This window comes from Schistocerca americana, chromosome 3 (assembly GCF_021461395.2).
Source record: "Schistocerca americana isolate TAMUIC-IGC-003095 chromosome 3, iqSchAmer2.1, whole genome shotgun sequence".
Classification (NCBI taxonomy): domain Eukaryota; kingdom Metazoa; phylum Arthropoda; class Insecta; order Orthoptera; family Acrididae; genus Schistocerca; species Schistocerca americana.
In genome coordinates, this window is record NC_060121.1 from 299,344,393 (window position 1) to 299,366,921 (window position 22,529).

At 44.0% G+C, this 22,529-nt stretch overlaps 1 protein-coding gene across 3 annotated transcripts in view; it reads left to right on the plus strand.

Moving 5' to 3' along the window:
• Positions 1-22,529, plus strand: part of LOC124606830 (ribosome biogenesis protein WDR12 homolog) — a 60,312-nt gene that overhangs the window by 19,844 nt on the left and 17,939 nt on the right. For 2 of the 3 annotated variants that reach the window (XR_006978739.1, XR_006978738.1), the window contains exons 7-9: positions 2,072-2,318; positions 17,834-17,966; positions 19,559-19,784. Coding sequence is in view for 1 of the 3 variants with exons in the window: in XM_047138905.1 (XP_046994861.1) it covers positions 2,072-2,318; positions 17,834-17,966; positions 19,559-19,706 (528 nt within the window). In the remaining 2 variants the exon portion in view is untranslated. Of the gene's footprint in view, positions 1-2,071; positions 2,319-17,833; positions 17,967-19,558; positions 19,925-22,529 lie in introns of those variants that run through there. The other variant, XM_047138905.1, reaches the window with a different exon arrangement.

A 22,529-nucleotide genomic window follows, 5' to 3' on the forward strand; every position in this document is an offset into this window, starting at 1 on the left:
GGGAGGGCATGAATGGGGAGAGATGGGAGAATGAGATTGACAGATAGGGAGGCAATGGCCGCAGAGAGGGAGAGGGGAGGAGCAAGAAGAGATGTGCACATTATATGTTATATACATTGTTGTTATTGTGGTCTTCAGTCCCGAGACCGGTTTGATGCAGCTCTCCATGCTACTCTATCCTGTGCAAGCTTCTTCATCTCCCAGTACCTACTGCAGCCTACATCCTTCTGAATATGCTTAGTGTATACATCTCTTGGTCTCCCTCTACGATTTTTACCCTCCACGCTGCCCTCCAATACTAAATTGGTGATCTCCCGATGTCTCAGAACATGTCGTACCAACCGATCCCTTCTTCTAGTCAAGTTGTGCCACAAGCTCCTCTTCTCCCCAATTCTGTTCAACACCTCCTCATTAGTTATGTGATCTACCTATCTAATCTTCAGCATTCTTCTGTAGCACCACATTTCAAAAGCTTCTATTCTCCTGCCTAAGCTATTTATCGTCCACATTTCACTTCCATACATGGCTACACTCCATACAAATACTTTCAGAAACGACTTCCTGACATTTAAATTTATACTCAATGTTAACAAATTTTTCTTCTTCAGAAACGCTTTCCTTGCCATTGCCAGTCTACATTTTATATCTTCTCTACTTCGACCATCATCATTTATTTTGCTCCCCAAATAGCAAAACACCTTTACTTCTTTAAGTGTATCATTTCCTAATCTAATTCCCTCAGCATCACCCGACTTAATTCAATTACATTCCATTATCCTCGTTTTGCTTTTGTTGATGTTCATCTTATACCCTCCTTTCAAGACACTGTCCATTCCATTCAACTGCTCTTCCAAGTCCTTTGCTGTCTCTGACAGAATTACAATGCCATCGGCGAACCTCAAAGTTTTTATTTCTTCTCCATGGATTTTAATACCTACTCCAAACTTTTCTTTTATTTCCTTTATTGCTTGCTCAATATACAGATTGAATAACATCAAGGATAGGCTACAATCCTGTCTCACTCTCTTCCCAACCACTGCTTCCCTTTCATGGCCCTCGACTGTTATAACTGGCATCTGCTTTCTGTACAAATTGTAAATAGCCTTTCACTCCCTGTATTTTACCCCTGCCACTTTCAGAATTTGAAAGAGAGTATTCCAGTCAACATTGTCAAAAGTTTTCTCTAAGTCTACAAATGCTAGAAATGTAGATTTGGCTTTCCTTAATCTTTCTTCTAAGATAAGTCGTAGGGTCAGTATTGCCTCACGTGTTCCAACATTTCTACGGAATCCAAACTGATCTTCCCCGAGGTCGCCTTCTATCAGTTTTTACATTCGTCTGTAAAGAATTCGCGTTAGTATTTTTCAGCCGTGACTTATTAAACTGTCATAGCTATATAGTACACAGTACAAAGTACATGTGTAGGGGCATGGATATATTAACATTATTGTTCATATGTTTGTTGCACTAACTGTAACGTCCACTGCATCATGTCATGCATTAATGATATTATTTTAAGGAGTAATTATTGGGCATTTGTAAGGCTTCAGTTTTAATTAAGAACTGAGTTCCAACAAATCTCTAAATTCAGCCCTATTGTGTTATGGTTTTTCTGCCATCTCTATCATGCCACTACAGTTAAAACTGGTCAAACTTCAACTATTGTTAGTAATGAATGTAGTTTGAAAACACTCCCACCCCAGTAAAGATTTGTAGAGGCCATTAAAAAGTGATAGGTTCCTTAGTATTTTGTTCATATTATGTATTTTTTTACTGAAGTGGGTTTGTGTTAGCACTGTATTTCACTGTTGCACATTTTTAGTCCATACTAACTGCAACCACTCAGATAAAAACTTCATTTTGTAACCATTCATCCATCTTACCCAGATATGTGCTGTACGTCATTTCATAGGAAGTAACCACATCCGCTAATTGTAAGACCATATGGAGATGTTCTGACCCGCATATTCTTTCCCTTAGAAGTTTTTACTGTATGTATATAGAAAATATGTATTTTTCTATGGCAGTTTATTTTGAAAAATGTTTCATTGTACTGTTGATTCACTTTCAGACTCCTGTACTTACTTTAAAAGGCCATAAAGAGTGCATTTCTTCTGCCTTGTGGATTGACTCCAGTGAAATATGCACTTCCTCTTGGGATCACACATTAAGAACATGGGATGCTGAACTTGGTGGCATTAAAACTGAACTTGTTGGGAACAAGCCATTTTTTGATGCTGATTGGTCCCCATTGAACAGAACACTTGTAACAGCCTCAGCTGACAGGCATGTGCGTTTATATGACCCGAGGTCAAAAGGTGAGCATTGAACAATCTCAAACTATTATTTCATGAATGTTGATACAACTCAAAATGTTAAGTTATTTTTGTTTGTACCAACTTAGCGTGATATTAATACTTTAAAAGAATTTTGTCTCTTAACAAGTTTTTTAGGTAGATATCAAAAGTGATCTGTGGGCAAGGGGCAAAAAAGAAAAACTTACGTTAAACGGATACCAGTCACATTATATATTTATTTTATCAACAAAGTAGGTAAAGGTAGAGTGCTGCTTACCATAAAAAATATATGTTACGTTGCAGACAGGCACAATGAAAGACACGTACACAAAGCTTTCAGTCACAGCCTTCATGAGCAAAAAATACACACACACACACACACACACACACACACACACACACACACACACACTCACACTCTTTGGTGAGTTTGTGCTTGGCTACCACGGGCCCCCAGCCTTTGCAGCACCTCTTCCTTTCCGTGCTGCTTGTCTCTCCTCGTCCTCCTCCTATTCTTATTCTTTTTCCCCTCCCTTGGAGAACATGTCTTGTATATTTTTGGAAGTGGATGTTGCAGTTTCAGTAGCCCAATATCAGAACAGTCCCTCATGTTTTTCTATCTGTCTTCATCTCCAACTCCTCCTGTACCTCTGCTTCAGGGTTTTGAAGTTTCTTCTTTTTACCTTTGTTCTTGTGAATGCTGGTTCATGCGTTTGACATGTAATAGGTGACTGGGTAACACACAATTCCCAGCCTAAGGTGGACCGGTACGCCTCGGACAAACCCCCTGGTACAGTCCAGGCCCAGGGAGGGTTAATTGCCTGAGCAGTCACCTACCCAATTGCTGATTGTCCCACTGTCAGGAGTTCTGGAGGTATGACCTGAGTTGTGAACGACCACCTAAGATGGGTGAACCCCCACTCCCGTCTGAGAGTGGAGGTCCCAGTTGTGAGTTGGAAGTTGGAAGAAACGAAACATGCCATTGGAGATTCTGGCAATCTTCATGCAGAGTGTTGGATACAATACCGTCTACGCTATTTACTGTTTTCCAGTCATCAGGATTACGTATTATTGTGGCGATGTCATTGCCGTTGTGTGTGACATGTTTTGGTGTCCCAGTTTCTCTGCATACGCATACTTCATTGTTAGTTAGTCCCAATCTGTCCCTCTTAAACCAGTAAAGTGCAGCTTTATAATGTATTGTTATGTCTATAGAGCAGGTCCCCATCACAACGCAATGTGCCTCTAATGTTGTGGTGTTGAAGGCTCCACTCATTCTCAGGAGTACACTACGTTGACCTCATCTTGCAATTGTCTTGTTAGTCTGTATGTTCAGTCTGTGAGCTCAAGCATGTGCGGCGAAGCATGCGATGGATTCAAATATTCTATGTGGTAGGTCCTTATTATCTTAATAGGTAATTTGTACTGAGTTTTGTTTAGTCTTGCTAGTTTGTGCATAATTTTGAAGACTTTGTCAGTTTTCAATTTTATATGATGGTTGAAAGTCTGTTTTTCATCTAGATGCAGTCCGAGATAACGTGTGGCTTGCTTCCTCTGTATGCTTGTATTGTCTAATTGGATTCCTCTGTCGTGTCCCTCTGAGCAGTAAATATACAGTTTTGTTGGGAGCTACTTTTAATTTATTTTCTTTGCACCAGCTGTTAATTTTCTGAAGCAGTTGCATACCTTTGGTCTCTAGTGCTGCTCTCGAGTTGGCTGACACCACTACGAGCAGGTCATCTGCGTAAGCCACCACACTCTTACCCTATTGTCACTGTCCAGGGCGTTCAGCAAGGGCTCGATTGCGATATCCCAGAATATTGTTCCGCAGATCGAGTCCTGTGGACATCCCTTTGTTATTCTCTTGACAACCTTCCATGTACCAGCCCTCCACTCTGCCACTCTGCCTCTGCAGTAGTCGAGGAGGCTATTGTAGAGGGAAGCTGATAGCCTCATTTCCCTTAACCTGGCGAAAAGGGACTGCCACCACAAATTGTCAAAAGCCTCAGCTATGTTGATTAGAATGGTGGCTGCGTATTTGTCACTGATGCTATTTGTAATTGCCAGTGCTTGGTCAACAGCGTCTTCTATTGATCTACCTTCCCTGAAGCCGAATTGATTGGGTGTTAGGCCGAGGAGGTGTCTGTGTGATTGTAAATGGTCACACAGGAGCCTTTCCTATACCTTGCCGAGAGTGTTCAAGAGACAGATCGGTTGGTACGTTTTGGGTTCTGTTGGCTCTTTGTCGTGTGATTTCCTGATTATTACTACATTAGCAGTTTTCCAGAGGTTTGGAATTAGGTCTGTTAGTAGTGCCTCATAGAACATGTTAGTAAGAAAAGGTGTGATTTGTGTTACTGTTTGTTTTTAATGTTTCTGAAAGTATTTTGTCTGGGCCGGATGCTTTTCAGTTTTTAAGCCTTCTGATTGCCGTAGCAACTTCTTGCGTGAATTGCACGGTTACACTGTCACTGATGTATGGTTGCCTCATGCTCTCTCTTAGGTCAGCATGGTGTCGCTCGTCTTGTGTGGGGTCGTCATCTGGGAGGAGCCTGTTCAGAAGATATTCTGCTGTGCTTCTCCATCCTCTGGTCATTGTGCCATCAGCTTGTTTTAGTGTTAACAGAACTGTTCTTGTCTTAACTCATTCTGTTTCTATCTTGAATGGTTGGCCCCCAGATGTCGTTTTGTAGCTGGGTTTTTACAAAATTGGTCCAGTAGTCTTGCCTTGTCGTCTTCAGTTGTTTTTGATATTTGTTTAGCATCACGATACAGATCAAGTCGTATCTGTCTTTCAGGAGCTGTGTTTGCTTGTTATTAGTACTTTCTTTTGTCCTGTGAATCCTTCCTTAGTCTTGTTCTGTTGACCACAGTTGTTTCTGTCCCCATCCAGTTTATGCCTGTGGTATAGCTACTCCCTGTGCTCTTTGTAGGACCTCTGTCAGTATATGCAGTTTTGTAATCTATACTACGTTGAACAGTGGGTAATGATGACACCTCAACAATATCTCGAACTATGGAAAAGCCGCTTATGACGCTGGGACTGACTGCCTGTCTCGAGTGATCTGCATCAACTGCTCTGGGGAACCACCCAGTCTGGAGCCGAGACTGCCCTCTTCTTGCTGAAGAATGCAAAATACAGGAGATACATGACCAAGCAGATCCCCTATGCCGAAACCAAAAAAGAATATAAGGTGACGAAACCCTCTGTCTTTGTCACCTGATTTTCTTCCATGGTGCAGAAATCTATTCCTAAGGCGAACACTTAGACATAGACGATGCCTAGTGTGCCTGTATCCACCACAAGCACCTGTACTTACGTGTGTACACATCAAGGGAAAAAGAGTAAGGACAGAGCAATCCAGCCAGCTTCACAATGAAATACCAACAACAGTTCCGCACTGAGCATACAGAAGGTAAAAGAAAAGGAGAGTGCCTCTTAGCGTCCACTTTCCCCTCATCCTCAAAGGGACAGGGTGCAGGGAAAGGCTCACGACATTGGGATCAAAAGCTGTCCCAAATGCTGCTGGACATCATTCTTTCCCATCTAACTCATAAGGGAGATATCATGGAGTTAGATGCATTGTATCCAGGCAGCCCCTCCACTCCCCCTCGCTCTTCCAGTGCTTCACCTCCCCAATGCAAAGATAGGGGTTAATTAAAACTGCACCGATGGCATGGCTTCCGTACTGCAATGGAACATGAATGTTTAGGACTCACATGGAGGAACTGAAACTCCTAGCACAGGCATGTCCCCTGTGCTTTTGTTGTGCAAGAAACGCATTATAAAGATACTGATGTCCCTGTGCTACAGGAATATATGCTATACCACAAGGATGACCTATCAGGGGGAAAGCACCAAGGGAGGTGTCGCAGTGTTTGTCACTACTCCTCTGCTCTCGCCATGGCTACTGACCTTCAAGCAGTTGCAGTTCAAATTCATGTGTGTCAAAGGATCACTGTTTGCTCGCTGTATTTCTCTCCGCATGACGCACTAGACTGAGGCTCTCACAACTCCCACAACTATTCCTCCTCCTGCGAGACTTCAATGCCCATCATGTCCTGGGGGCTCGACCAATACTTGCTCTCGGGGTCGGGTTTTAGAGGGCCTCATGACATCTCACGAGCTGTGCATCCTCAATATGGGTACTCACACACATTTCCTGCAGTCCTCTGGTAATGAAAAAGGTTGAGGCCACCTTAGTCCTATGCACATTATTTTTCTCTTGTTTGATCAAGTAGTACTTCCATTGCAGATGAAGTCCTCACAGCTGGACCCAATGCATTGCAACCACACTTGCATGTCCTGTCAAAACATGACCAAATGTGTTACTTGTGGTAGGGATGCTCATGAAGATGAATGCCCACATCCTTTCCATGCTATATCAGTTGTAATGGCAACCATGCTGCCCCATCCAGTGAATGTCCCCTGTATCTTGAAGAGTGGGTCATCCAGGTGAAGGGAAAAAGTACCTCATCCTATTGCTCGGAAGTTGTTGGCTTGTTGAAAGCCCTGCATTTTACCATATGGCACCTGTAGTACCATTCTTGCTATGCGTTGCTCCATGAAGGACATGGCAATGCAGACTTGTGGTCTCCAATTCAGCACTGCAGTTGGAAAATTGCCCAGTATTGCAGTAACACCCCTGTCTCCCCTCCTACAGCTGCACAAGAAGCCACTAAATTTTCACTCTTGGTGGCAAAATCACCTGTTATGCAATCCACAGACCGGAAAGGACAGAAGGTATACTCCCATGAAGACTTTTTACATCCCTTCAGCCAACAAACATCTGAGTCTTCATCTGCCAACCGTAAAGGCTCTAAGAAATCTAATAAAGGCAAACAATCTCCTTCCTCAACTTGAAGATTGTCATCAACAGGCTCGCTGTGAGATACACTCATCTGGATGACCTCCATTTCACTGTTGTGTACTGTCTACTGTTCTTCTGCCCTGAAACCCATAGGCCGACCAAGGTAGAATGCCAATGTCTCTGTAGATCTCATGGATCCCCTCCAGCCTCTGCTCCCTGCAGCAAGGAATCTTTAAAGGTGGTACTTGGCAGCCCTGGTGACTATCATATTGTTTCCTTCTCCCCATTCCCCATTATGGCTCTTCTCAAGTTGACTCTTCTCCAATGGAATAGTAATAGCATTAGATCCAACAAGGAGGAATTGCAGCTGCTCATGGAGTCACAGCATCAGTTCATGTTCTGCCTCCAAGAAAAAGAATCGTATCTTTGTGACCGCTTTGACCTTCCCCCCTAGGATGGCATTCCATCTCAGGGGCGAGTCATGCTGATGATTTGGGATGATGTCCATAGCCAAACCATCTTACTGAACACTCAGCTGCAGGCTGTTGCAGTCCACATTTTCTTTCCTTGCTTCACCTTTTCACTTTGTAATGTCTATGTCCCTCCATCATTCTTTGTCACATGGTTGGACTTCGTTCAGTTTATTGGGCAACTCCCTCACCTCTTTTTGCTGCTTGGTGACTTTAACATGCACCATCCCTATTGGGGCTCTGTAAGAAGCTGTCAGAGAGGTGCCCTCTTGGCTGACCTTCTCAATCAACTCAACCTCATCTTTCTTTAACACTGGTGCTCCCATATTCCTTTCAGACTCAATTCACACATTCTCATTTGGACCTCTCGTTCTGCATTGACCAGCTTGCCAGTTGTCTTGAATCGTTTGTTTTCTGTCACATGCTATAAAGTGACCATTTCCCATGCACATCCATTTGCTGACTCCTACCCTACCTTTGTGTAAACCCAATTGGCAGTTTTCTAAGGCCAACTGGAGGCTTTACTTTACTCTGACAACCTTTGACAAACAACATTTTGCCAGTTGTGATGACCAGCTGGAATACCCTATGAATGTTATCCTTACTGCTGCAGAATGTTTCATACCTCACCCTTCATCTTTACTGTGCCATGTCCTGGTCTCCTGGTGGACTGACGTGTGCAGCGACACAATTCGCATGTGCAAACGTGTTCTCTGCTTTTTTAATCATCGTCCTATGATGATAAACTGCATCCATTATAAACAGTTGGGTGCGCATTCCCCAATTTCTGGTTTGCTGTAGCAGATTATGTCATTCAGAACAGGGTGTCATCCTCTTCGCTACAGTAAATAACCCTGTTATGGTTGTCTCCTGCCAGGCATCTCTGGCTCCCTTTTCGCCGAGGACTTTGCAGTCTATTGCAGTTCCCCACAGACTTGTCTCCTTGAGTGGCTTCTTCAGCAATGTCTTGATTGTCTTTACTTGTGGTGCATCAGCAATGGGTTTCTTCCACTGTCTTTACATGTTGAGCCTATTGCTCTTTTGTTCACTGAAAGTAAAAAGTTCCTGGGGCTCATGCTTGTTAAAGAACTTCTTGGTCCTGCCACGTGTCTTACCTGGCTGCAAGCTGCACACAGTCCATCAGTGTCCTACATGTCGTAAGCAGTACTTCCTGGGGTGCGGATCAGACTACCCTCCTCTGTTTGTACCAGTCCCTTGTCCATTCGAAGCTAGACTATGATGTTTCATTTATTTGTCTGCACATCCGACCATCTTATGCCGTCTTTGTATAATCCACCATCATGGAGTATGTTTGGCCACTGGTGCCTTTTACACCATCCCTATAATGTGTCTCTACACAGAAACCATCAAACTACCACTCCCATACTCAGTGGAAACACATGCCATTTGTGTACCATGCTCATCCACCCATCCTGTGCCCTCTTTTTCGATGACTCCCTTGACTGCAAGTATGGACCATGCCCTTTTTCTCTGTTACCTCCCAGGGTTTGCTTTCAGATGCTGTTCCGGCAGCTTAACTTCACGTTACCTGCCATGTTCCCGATGGGTGTGAACCCTTCACCGCCTTGGCTTCATGCAGTGACCCGTGTTCATCTTGGACTTCATTTACTTCCCAAGGAAACTACTTTGGATTTGATGTATCGCTGTAAGTTTCTCACTTTGCACGAAACTTGGCGTTAGCACCTTTGTGTATATTGATGGCTCTAAGACTGACTGTGGTGTTGGGTATTGACTTCTAGAACACTGCTCAGTATTCACAACGAAGTTCTTCGCCGCTACCAGGCCACCCAGTACCTACAAACACACATTGTTTTTAATTGTGTCATACCATCAGATTCTTTCAGCACCACTCAGAGCCTCTGTGTGCTGTACACAGTCCATCCCTTAGTGCAACTGGTCCAAGAAAACTTCCAGTTGCTCGCTGTTACGGGGCCCCTATGATGTTCATGTGGGTTCCTGATCACATAGGTCTGATGGAAAATTAGGCTGCTGACGCTGCTGCCAAGGCTGCAGTCCTCCTACCTCAGCCTGGTAACCCTTCCATCCCTCTGGATGGCCTCCATATCGCCGTCTGTCAGCAGGTGGTGTCATTTTGGCATCACCAATGATCCCCTCACGGGAACAACCTCCAGGAAATCAAACCTCTCCCAACAGCTTGGCCGACCTGCTCTTGGCCCTCATGTTGCAAGGAGATCATTTTAACTAGGTTGTTTATTGGATACTGTCTTTTTAGCCATCACATTTGTTAATTGGTGATCCCCCACCACTTTGTGCTAGTTGTCATCAACCTTTGACAGTTTGCCATACCCCACTGAATGCCCCCCCCCCCCTCCACCCCTTTTAACCAGTTATGCTCTAGTGTATGTTTGTGTCTGAGTTATTGGCCATTTTAGCGAATAATGCGTGGGCTGTCAACTGTGTTTTACTTTTTATCCTTTGTAGCAATGTTTCAAAGAACATTTAATCTTTGGTCTGGGACCTCTGCTGTCTCTGACATATTTTCTAGACCTTTCTCCTAGTGGAAGTCCTTGTTTTTAGCTCTCTTTTTCCCACTTGATAGGGCTTAATGTGTAGTTGCTTTTAACTTATTTTTCTTAATAGTGTTGTAATGTTGTGACATGGGCACTAACTGTTGTGTCTGTTAAACACGCTGCTCTCCAAAACAACAGGACAGATATTCATGAAGTTTTCACACATAATTTGAGCATAACTCAGGGCAGCACGCAGGCTTTATTTCATCAAAATTGGATTGGTGGGGGGAGGGGGAAGATGTCATGATTTATATAAAACCTTCTGCTCAGCATAGTAATTTAGATGTTTTAATCATCCTGTTGTTATACACCAAAGACCCACTGTTTCTTATGCAGGAAAAACAAATTAAGTAAATTTGCTTTGTGATTTGGGTGCCTACTCATTACATTTTGATTTTGTTCTGTTTACAAATAAAATAAACCTATTAAATGGTAGTCTTATTGAATATACCAGAATGGCTAAAACATTGAGGGATATGCAGTCTGGAGAGTCCCATGAAGATTGTGAGTGAAACTTGTTGCAACTCGAGACCATCAGGCTTTAACTCGCTCTTTGGAAATGCTTGATTGAGAGGACCATACGTTATTTCACTCCTCAGAACCCTTCACTCACAGAGCCTTGAAGTTACTTCCCTCCAAAGTAACATCATAGAAGAAGGAATTTTGATGGGAAGTGGCTCAGGCACACGAGTTTTTATGTTCCTAGTCACACTTTTTCCAAACCCCCCCAGGGTGTTCACGGTCCTTTCGTGAGCACGTGCGTGGCGAGCACAGGGCACTGAGCTATTGCAGCCTTCCTTCTTTCCCAGGCTGCATTTCCTTTCCCTTCCCCTCCTTTCCTGTCCTTGCTCCTTCCCCTCCGCCCTCTCCTCTCCCTCTCTTGGTGTCCTTGTTTATGTTGGCCCTGCTAGCCTCCTTGTTATGTTGGCTATACGATTTGGTTTTTTTGCGTGATTACCTCATCCTTTTGGCATCCTCTGGGGTTTGACCTCCATTACTAAATTAAATTTCTATTTCGTAGTGTGAGCCATTTGGGGAAGAGCACCTTACGTAGTTTCTCCAACGTGTGCCGTCCTAGTTCCTTAACGTCGTTGTCTGATGCTAGGATACATAGCCAGCACGGTAGCCAACCCATGTGGTGTGGTCTCTATGTACCCTTTTGGTTGAGCCCCCTGAAACCACAGGGATCACACTTCTGATACCTGACCTGTGACCTTCTCATGTAAGCCTAGGAATGGTTGCTTGTCATCCTGGAGCATTGGAACTCCCGGCAATGGCCGCTGTGCCAGGCGGCCCTTTGCTGTGGCTGGGTGGCGCCCGTGTGGAGAGCCCCTGATCGGAGTGGATGGTATCAGGGCGGACACTATGCAAATAAAATGTATAAGGGTTCAGAACTCGGGCCATTCTTCTATGGCCGTCTCTTTGAATGGAACTGATTGTTTTAGTGCTGCTTCTTCTGCCCCTTCAGCCATCCCTTCCATGGTTACCCCCTGGGAGGAGGATCAGGCTGGTCGGCTAGTGCGAATCCTTTCCCCTGCTATCTGGTTTGCACCAGGACGGATGGGGATGTTCCACCAATACTAAATCTTTATTTTTTGTGGAACACATTGAAGACAAGTTTGGCGAAGTGGACTCTCTGAGCAAGATGCGGTTGGGTTCGTTGTTGATCAAAACTGCTTCAGCTGCCAGGTCTGTGGCCCTTCGTGCCTGTGACCATCTTGGCACAATTCCTGTGTCCATTACACCCCCCCCCCCCCCCCCCCCCCCACCACCACCAGTCTTTGAATATGGTACAGGGTGTAATTTTTCACAGGGACATCATACTTCAAATTGATGAGGAACTTAGGGACAATCTAGGACAGCGGGGTGTTCACTTTGTTCGGCATGTTCAGAAGGGCCTGAAGGACAATCACATTGATATTTGTGCCTTTATCGTAGCCTTTGAAGGGGATACATTCCATGAGGTCTTTCCACTGTTCGCAGACCCCTCTCTGTGGTGACTTTAAACGTCCACTCCATGAGGGGAGTACCTGTGTTCCCCCTCCTGTGTGTGTTAATTGTCATGGCAATCATTCTCCAGGTTCACCAGATTGCCCGGCTTATAAGAAGGAAAAGAAGATACAGGAGTATAAGTCCCTTGATCATTTAGCCTACACTGAGGATCGTAAGAAGTACGCAGGTCTTCATCCAGTGTCAATGACGTCTAGCTAGGCTTTAGTTACATTTTCACCCCTTCCTCCCCCCAGTCACGAACCCCTCGCCTTCCCCCCTCCCCTGCAGTTCCCACACCCCTCGCCTTCCCCCCTCCCCTGCAGTTCCCACACCCTCCCCTCCTGGCGCCGCTCCTCCTTCCCAGCTGGAGAAGAGTGTCCCACTTCTTCAGCATCTGCCGGTCAAGGGCGCCCCTCTTGGGACACCCCCCCTCTTCCCTGCACCTTCCAGAGCAAAGATCTGCTGCCACATGACAACCACGAGAACCACAATCTGTGGGCCCTCAGGTAACCCGCTCTCATTCTGTTCCACATCTTGCTGCAGCTGGCTCCTTTTTGCAGCACAGCCCTCCTCGAACTCTAACAGAAAAGAACAACAAACATAAGTCCTGGGACAAGGAGCCTCTGGTGTCGCCAGAGGTCCTCTCCCCACCTTCGCAACCTGACTCTGACCTGCTGTTCATGGATGTCGTCCCCTCCTTGTCGGTGACAGACGGTGACCAGGCGGCATGACTGGCTTTACCCTGTTCACCCCCTATTTGAATCATCGTTCTGTGGTTCTCCAATGGAATTGTAAAGGATACCATCATCTTCCGGAGTTGAAATCCCTTATTTCGTTTTACTCTGCAGCTTGTGTGGTTCTACAGGAATCTCATTTTACTGATTATCACTCGCCGGCTCTCTGTGGGTTCCGTCGCAATCAAGTCGTCCCCCTGCGGGCCTCTCGTGGCGTTTGTATTTTGGTCCATACGTACATTGCTAGCATATGGATTCCTCTTCAAACTACATTGGAAGTGGTTGCTGTTAGGGTCCACCTGGACTCTGGGGTCACAGTTAGCAATCTTTATCTCTCTCCTGACAGGACTCTTACACCTGCTGCCTTAACTGCCATTCTTCAGCAACTTCCTCCTCCCTTCCTCCTTCTCGGGGACTACGACTTATGTGTTCTTAGTTATGGCTCCCCTACCATTTCAGTGCTGGTCATGGTACCTTTTCTGCCATTGATCTTTCTCTTTCTTTTCCCCTCCCTCCTCCCTTCATTATACTGGTCGCCGCACGACCACCTTCGCGATAGTGACCACTTCTTGTTGATTCTCTCGCTCCCTTCCCACTCCCCGATGGACAGGTTACCTTGTTGGTCTTTCCAATGCGCCAATTGGCCTCTGTATACTGCACAGGTCATTTTTTCTCCCTCTTTGTTGGGTTGTATTGATGACGTCCTACGTGACGTGTCTGATGCGATTGTTTGAGCTGCTAGCTTTGCTATCCCACGCTCATTTGGACCATTTCGCTGCTGACCAGTCCCGTGGTGGAGTACGGCCATTGCCATTGCCATCTATGATCGCTGTCGAGCTTTGCAACCCCTTAAGAGGCACCCATCAACTGCCAATCTTATTACCTTTAAACACTTCCGCGCCAAAGACCATTACTTAATCAAATGGAGCAAATGGGTGTGTTGGGAACGGTTTGTTTCTTCCCTTGGTTCTACTGTTCTCGGTTCTATGTTGCGGGTATGGGCTACACTTTGCTCTCTCCAAGGTTGCCATCGGCCGTCTACCCTCCAGGGCCTTCCCCTCCCAGATGGTCTTTGCACGGAGCCGTTGATTCTCGCGGAACATCTAGCGACCCATTTTGCAACAGCATCAGCATCAACCTCCCATCCGGCTGCTTTCCTTTACCAGGAACAGCAGGCCAAAGCTTCCGCCTTACGTTTTACCCCTTGTCAATCAGTATCTTACAACGAACCTTCTACTGAATGGGAACTTCTTTCCGCACTTTCTTCTTCTCATGATACGGCCCCTGGCCCAGACTGCATTCATAACCAATTGCTTCAACATCTCAATGCTCCACAATGACAGCATCATCTCTCGGTGTTTAACCATATTTGGCTCCAATGTGACTTCCCTTCTCAATGGAGGGATAGCGTCATGGTTCCCGTCCTTAAGCCTGGTAAGAGCCCACTGTTTGTTGAAAGCTATCAGCCAATTAGTCTGACAGACGTTGTTTGCAAGTTACTTGAACAGATGGTAGCCCGTCAGCTCAATTGGGTCGTTGCATCTCGGGCTCTATTTGTCCCCTTACCTGTGTGGCTTCTGAGAGGGACAGTCTCCGATCGATCATTTACTTCACTTGGAATCCACAGTTTGACAGGCTTTTTCCCAGCACCACCATTTCGTTGCAGTATTTTTCAACCTTCACAAAGCCTATGACTCGGCTCGGAGCCATCCTATCTTACACTTCATGAGTGGGGTCTTTGGGGCCCACTCCTGATTTTTATCCGCCAGTTCCTGTTCCATCGGTCGTTCACGGTTCGGGTTGGTACTGTTTTTAGTTCTCCAATGACCCAGGAGTATGGCATCCCATAAGGTGCCATATTGAGTGTACTTCTTTTCCTCATTACTATAGATTGACTTGTGGCCTCTGTCCGTCCTTTGGTCACCCCTGCTCTGTATGTGGATGATTTCTGCATTTGGGTCAGTTCCTCTTTCATGGCCTCTGCAGTGCAGCAGTTCCAGGGTGCTATGCGGTGTGCCTCTTCATGGACCCTCTCACACGGGTTTCAGTTCTCTCCTTTAAAATCACGGGTGGTCCACTTCTGTTGCCATACTATGGTACACCCTGATCCAGAGCTCTACCTCAGTTCATGATTACCTGTGGTCCCACAGTTTCGTTTCCTGGGTCTTCTTTTCAACAACAAGCTCACTTGGCTGCCTCATATCAGACTTCTGAAGATAAGATGTTTTCGTAAACTCAATGTCCTTCACTTCTTTGCCCACACCTCTTGGGGTGCGGATCGTTCCACTCTCCTCCGCCTTTATTGGGCTTTAGTGCTGTCTCGCTTGGACTCTGTCAAGTTTATGGTTCAGCTGCTCCTTCCACACTGCACCTCCTGGATCCGGTCCACCATCGTGGTATCCGTTTGGCCACCAGTGCCTTCCCTACTAGCCCTGTTGATAGTCTCTTGGTTGAAGCTGGGAATCCCCCCTCCCCCCCTTTCTGTTCGGTGGTCCCAGCTTCTGGTTTATTATGCAATCGCTGTCCGTTCCTCTCCCACTCATCGTTGCTATTCTATCCTGTTCCCAGACCAAGAACATTGCCCACCTGATTCCTGCCCTCGGGTGGGTTTACCGGATGGGCTCCGCCTTGTGTCTTTTCACTGTGATTTTCAGCTTCCTTCTTTGTCCTCTCTCTTACATCCCCCCCCCCCCCCCCCCTCCTGATTAGTTCCTTGGCCGCGGATTTGAATGGATCTCTGCCAAGGTCCGAAAGAATCCATTCCCCCGATGGTGTTGCGTTGTTTTTTCTGCCGAATTTTATGGGAGTTTCGGTATGCTGTTGTTTTTTACACCGATGGCTGTAAATCTGCTGATCTTGTGGATTATGCCTTCACGTGCTCTGTTGGCGTGGAAAATCATCTCCTGCAAACTGCATGTGTGGTGTTTACTGCGGAATTGATGGCAATTTCCCAGGCCCTTACCTTTATCAATCGGTCCCAACTCAACCGCATTTTCTGCTGATCTTGTGGATTATGCCTTCACGTGCTCTGTTGGCGTGGAAAATCATCTCCTGCAAACTGCATGTGTGGTGTTTACTGCGGAATTGATGGCAATTTCCCAGGCCCTTACCTTTATCAATCGGTCCCAACTCAACCGCATTTTTGTTATGTATGGGCCCAATGAGTAGCCTTCAGCCTATTGACTGTTGTTTTTCCCACCATCCCTTGGTCTTCACCATCCATGACCGTCTCACTGATCTTCGCCATGCTGCTTGTTCAGTTGACTTCCTTTGGGTCCCTGGCCTTGTGGGTATCCCAGGTAATGTTTTTGTTGATTGTTTGGCTGAGGGAGCAGTCAGTTACCCACCTTCTTCTGTAACCCCTGCTGCGGCGGATATCCAGCTTCATATCAAATCCCACTTCACACAATCATGGGCCAACTCTTGGGAGGCTACCTCCCTGTCAAATAAACTTCATGCGATTAAGGTGACCCATGTTCCGTGGTGTTCTTCCTTCTGCCCCTCTCGAAAGGACTTTACCACCCTATGTCGTCTCCACATCAGCCATATCAGGCTGACCCATGGTTTTCTTTTGCATAATGAGCCACCCCCACTTTGTGGTTGTGGAGCCTTCCAGTCAGTAGCCCACCCCGCACTTTACCCTTAATAGTGGCAGACGGTTGAACAGGTTCTCTGCTTCCTCTGTGAAACTGGTTTTTATTTCCAGTTCTAAGGTTTTTAATCTCCCTCTGGAGTAGGGGCAGGGTGGTGAAGGTTGGGGTCTCTCTCACTGTAAGCTGTATTTGGAGATTCCTGACTCCACTCCCTGGCCAAGATCCTCTTTTCTCTTCCTTTTACTCTGTTTTTATTGCTTTTTAGATTCGGTTAGTCTCCTTTTACAATACGCACTTCTACATTCTAGTGGTTGAACGCTTTTGAATAGCAGGTGGTCTTGCCTGTACTGCATCAGAGGTGGGATATTTCTTGCGTCTAGCATAGCCTTGGGGTTGCCCACTTGCTGACTTCCCTCCTTTTGTTTTCACCATTGACAACACAACTGCACTTTTACATTTTTTTAGCCGTTTACCTTTTATTGTTATGACTCTTTTGAGATGTAAATCCGTCCGACACAAGGGATTGATAACCTTGCTGTTTGGTCCCTTAAACCCCAGTCAGCCAAGCAATTTATTCCCAACAATTTACCATTTCATTTTAAATGTTTACAATTTCCCATGACCATAAACAAAAACAAGGCCAGGTGCTGCATGTAGCAGGTGTGGACCTTAGTGTCAGCTGCTTTTTGGACAGCCAGCTCTACAGGGCCCTCCCCTGTGTAAGTGAAGCAAACCAGCTCTTCATTCATGTCCCCCAGTCACACTACTTCAGATGTTTTGTACAAAGAAACCTTATAAGTCAGAAATAAAATCCACAAGTTTGAAGTCTCAAACACAGCTATAGATAAATGAATAAATAAATACCTGAGAAAAGTTGGGTTTCTTAGTCTTTCATATGCCTCAAAACAGTATAGTATAAACGTAACCTATTGTATGTGTAAAAATTATTGATGGGGTTTTTTCTCATATGTGTAGATAATATGTTGTCTGCATAAATTATGGTTGCAATTTGTTGAGGCTATCAAGAATGATTGCTAATAATTTTTAGTGTTGATGAGTTTGTATAGAAATGCCCTCATGTAAGGAACTTGTTAAAATGACAACAATACTCTGATTTTGAGATTAACATTCATGATTCCATCAGTTGACAGTTTTATGATAATCATATACCAATTTGTTTGTTACGCAAATGGCATGTGTACTTTAACAATTGAGATTCCTCTGGAAAAAAAAGAAAAACAAAAAATTTTTGAGGCTAATTTTTGTCAGGAATCATGTTGACTCTTTAACTGGAATTACTTCATTATATATTTTTCTTGAGCATACAGAAATGTTGCTGAAAAAGTGAATTAATATTGATTTACGCTTCCTGTCCATGTTACAGAGGGTTCCTTAATCAAAAACACATTTACCTCACACACACAATGGGTGCAGAGTGTATGTTGGTCTAAAACTGATGAACACCTTTTTGTATCTGGAAGCTATGATCAGGATATGAAGCTTTGGGACACAAGAAGGTAAGCCTGGGTCTTTCACTGTTCTGTTATGGTAGCAAAGTAGTATAAAACATAAACTATCATTATGTAATGCATTTGGTAGGTACCCTTTTACAATTGTGGGTGGCAGAGAGGTACATTTTTCCTTGTAAGCGGGGCAAACATTTGTAATTCGATTCGAGCCTGTGTAAAATCCCATCAGCATCAACAAATAAATTAAAGAAAATACCATGTTATGGAATACTGCAGTATATCAACTTTAATGACTGCATTGTTCATTGAACAATGCTATCATGTTATTTATAGGTGTTTGGGAGAAAAAGGATTCGCTATTATTTGGTCAAGGAACTTTTAGATTCTCATTTGTTAAATAACTAATAGTATATTTATGAAGTGTTATCAAGTGAAGCAGATTCATAAAATCTGTTATGTAGAGGTTAAATGGAGGACCAGAGTTTGTCGAGATGATCCTGGGAAAACAAGTCTGTGTTTTATTGGCAGGTCACTTAGAACATGTAACAGATCTACTAAGGAGACTGCCTACACTATGCTTGTCCGTCCTCGTTTAGAATATTGCTGCGCGGTGTGGTATCCTTACCAGGTAGGACTGACGGAGTACATTGAAAAAGTTCAAAGAAGGGCAGCACGTTTTGTATTATTGTGAAATATGGGAGAGAGTGTCACAGAAATGATACAGAATTTGGGGGTGGACATCATTAAAAGATAGGCATTTTTCATTGCGATGGAATCATCTCACGAAATTCCAATCACCAACTTTTTCCTCCGAATGTGAAAATATTTTCTAGACACTGACCTACATAGGGAGAAACGATCACCACGATAAAATAAGGAAAATCAGAGCTGAAATCAGAGCTCATACAGAAAGATGTGTGTTCGTTCTTTCCGCACACTATACGAGATTGGAAAAATAGAGAATTGTGAAGGTGGTTCAATGAACCCTCTGACAGACACTTACATGTGATTTGCAGAGTATCCATGTAGATGCAGAGGTCAGATATCCCAAGTAATCAGAATTTTTTGCAACATGTCTACTACTGCAATTTTTGAGATACTGCCCAGACGTTAACATGAAATAATTCGAAGTCATGCTGACAAAGTAAGAATCAGTTGGTTTCGTCAGTCGTAAATTTTTTGGGTGATGCTTCAAGTTATTTGATTCTGTACAGTTGGCAAAGGATACTGTTATACCATTAAATATTATTTAGTAAATTTTGAGAACCAATATTTAACATTTAATTCCATGACTTCCGTAATGCATCTCACAAAATATGGTAACAACCAAATGAGAGAGATCCTTTGCATACAGTGTGTGTGAATGAAAGATGAAAGTGAGTGAACAAATGTGATAACGTGTATTTTGCACTATGCACTGTCCAGTAGACTCTGACATTTATATTTGGAAACAGTACTTTTCTACAGCGTGTGAGTGTACAGTTATTTATCTCATTTTGTCCATTTCTTTGTGTGTGAAAAGTCATTGACTGGTCGTAGTTTCCTTTCCATTTTTATTACCGTATGTACTAATGAAAATGCATGTAATTCTAATAATGTTGTAGTTTTTGCTGAAGCTGTGGATGTACTTTTTGTTGCAGTCCAAAGGCACCTTTGTATGATATGAGTGGACATGAAGACAAGGTGCTATGCTGTGATTGGTCAAGACCTGATCTTGTGGTGTCAGGTGGTGCAGATAACACTGTCCGTATTTTTAAAACAAAACATATCAAGGTAGAAGAGATGTAATAAGTAACAGATCTTAAAGTGCTAATAATGTGCAAAAGACAACACTACACAGTAGGTGTATAACCAAGATGAGCTACGGTAATTACAGTACTATGCAATAATAAATGTATATAGTTAAAGATGAGGCCAACATACATCTCAGTTGAAGTACAGTAAATTTAATTTCAAAACATGTATTGAACCATGAATATAGTATTGTGTTGTGAAATGATTTTAAATTTTATACTGTTTTAATCACGAGAGAGAGAGAGAGAGAGAGAGAGAGAGAGAGAGAGAGAGAGAGAGAATGAATATCCTTGTTCCATTATTTACCTGTCTCCTGTGTTACATCACAAAATGTGAACTGGGCATTATATATTTCTTGTTATGTCCCCATCTTTACAATTTATATAAATTTGAGAATTTGCCTGCCAGCACTTGAGCTGAATAAAAGTGTTCCATATTTGACAGTTAAGATTTGTATCTGTCAGTAGTTCACAAGTTACTGGCCTTCAGTGAAGTGTATATGCTTGGAAAAACTTATAAAAATTGTGTGCGTGTGGCCACAACAATATTCATTTGTTTTTATACTGCGAGAAGTGTTTTGAGTGTAACACCATTTAAGCATGGCTCAGTGGACCAATGGACAAATAAATTAGTATAAATGACAGTGGAAGTGATCTATGTAGTGATAAAGACAATGATACTGACTGTTTCTAAAAAAATGCCTGAAGAAAGTGAAGAAGAAATGGCTGGTTGAAAGGATGAATTAAGATGAGTTTCATCAGTGAAACATGCACAATGTGGAGAAGGTTGGAAATGGGAAGAAATTGACAGCTGCATTGTGGTGAAATAGTTGTAGAATCAATTGGTTGTGAAGCTAACTGCTGTGCTGCAGACTTTATTCAGTAACAGACTGTTCTACAACCACAATCTAGGCTTCTCAACTGGGTAGATATTGATACAGATGAGCTTTTTTCCCATTGTAGTTGTTGGAAATTTTTCAGAAGCCATCCATAAAATCTTATTTCAGTAAGCACCTTGCTTTTGAACACACCCATTTTTTTACAAGACTACACAGAGACAGATTTAAGCTACACTATGTGATCAAAAGTATCCGGACACCCCGAAAACACGTTTTTCATATTAGGTGCATTGTGCTGCCACCTACTGCCAGGTACTCCAGATCAGTGACTTCAGCAGTCATTAGACGTCGTGAGAGAGCAGAATGGGGTGCTCCGTGGAATTCATGGACGTCGAATGTTGTCAGGTGATTGGGTCTCATTTGTGTCATACGTCTGTACATGAGATTTCCACACTCCTCAACATCCCTAGGTCCACTGTTTCCGATGTGATAATGAAGTGGAAACATGAAGGAACACATACAGCACAAAAGTGTCCAGGCCGACCTCATCTGTTGACTGACAGACACAGCCAACAGTTGAAGAGGTTCGTAATGTGTAATAGGCAGACATCTATCCAGACTGTCACACAGAGATTACAAACTGCATCAGGATCCACTGCAAGTACTATGACAGTTAGTCGGGAGGTGAGAAAACTTGGATTTCATGGCCGAGTGGCTGCTCGTAAGCCACACATCACGCCAGTAAATGCCAAACAATACCTCACTTGGTGTAGGGAGTGTAAACATTGAACAATTGAATAGTGTAAAAACGTTGTGCGGAGTGACGAATCATGGTACACAATGTGGCGATCCGATGGCAGGGTATGGGTATGGCAAATGCTCAGTGACATCACCTGCCAGTGCGTGTAGTGCCAACAGTAAAATTCGGAGGTGGTGGGGTTATAGTTTCATTGTGTTTTTCATGGAGGAGTCTTGCACCCCTTGTTGTTTTTTTGACACTATCACAGCACAGGCCTACATTGATGTTTTAAGCACCTTTTTGCTTCCCACTGTTGAAGAGCAATTTGGGGATGGCAATGTTTCAACACGATTGAGCACTTGTTTGTAATGCACGTCCTGTGTCATAGTGGTTGCACGATAACATGCTTGTTATGGACTAGACTGCACAGAGTCCTGACGTGAATCCTGTAGAACACCTTTGGGATGTTTTATAAAGCCGACTTCGTGCCAGGCGACATCAACAGACAACGATACCTCTCCTCAGCGCAGCAGTCCATGAAGAATGGGCTGCCATTCCCCAAGAAACCTTCCAGCATCTGATGGAATGTATGCCTGCGAGAGTGGAACCTGTCATCAAGGCTAAGGATGAGCCAACACCATATTAAATTCCAGCATTACTGATGGAGTGGCTGGATACTTTCTATAGTACACTACTGGCCATTAAAATTGCTACACCAAGAAGAAATGCAGATGATAAATGGGTATTCATTGGACAAATATATTATACTAGAACTGACATGTGATTACATTTTATGCAGTTTGGGTGCCTAGATCCTGAGAAATCAGTACCCAGAACAACCACCTCTGGCTGTAATAATGGCCTTGATACGCCTGAGCATTGAGTCAGACAGAGCTTGGATGGCGTGTACTGGTACAGCTGCCCATGCAGCTTCAACACGATACCACAGTTCATCAAGAGTAGTGACTGGCATATTGTGACGTGCCAGTTGCTCGGCCACCATTGACGAGACGTTTTCAGTTGGTGAGAGGTCTGGAAAATGTGCTGGCCAGGGCAGCAGTCAAACATTTTCTGTATCCAGAAAGGCCCGTACATTACCTGCAACATGTGGTTGTGCATTATCCTGCTGAAATGTAGGATTTCGCAAGGATCGAATGAAGGGTGGAGGCACGGGTCGTAACACATCTGAAATGTAACGTCCACTGTTCAAAGTGCCGTCAGTGAGAACAAGAGGTGACTG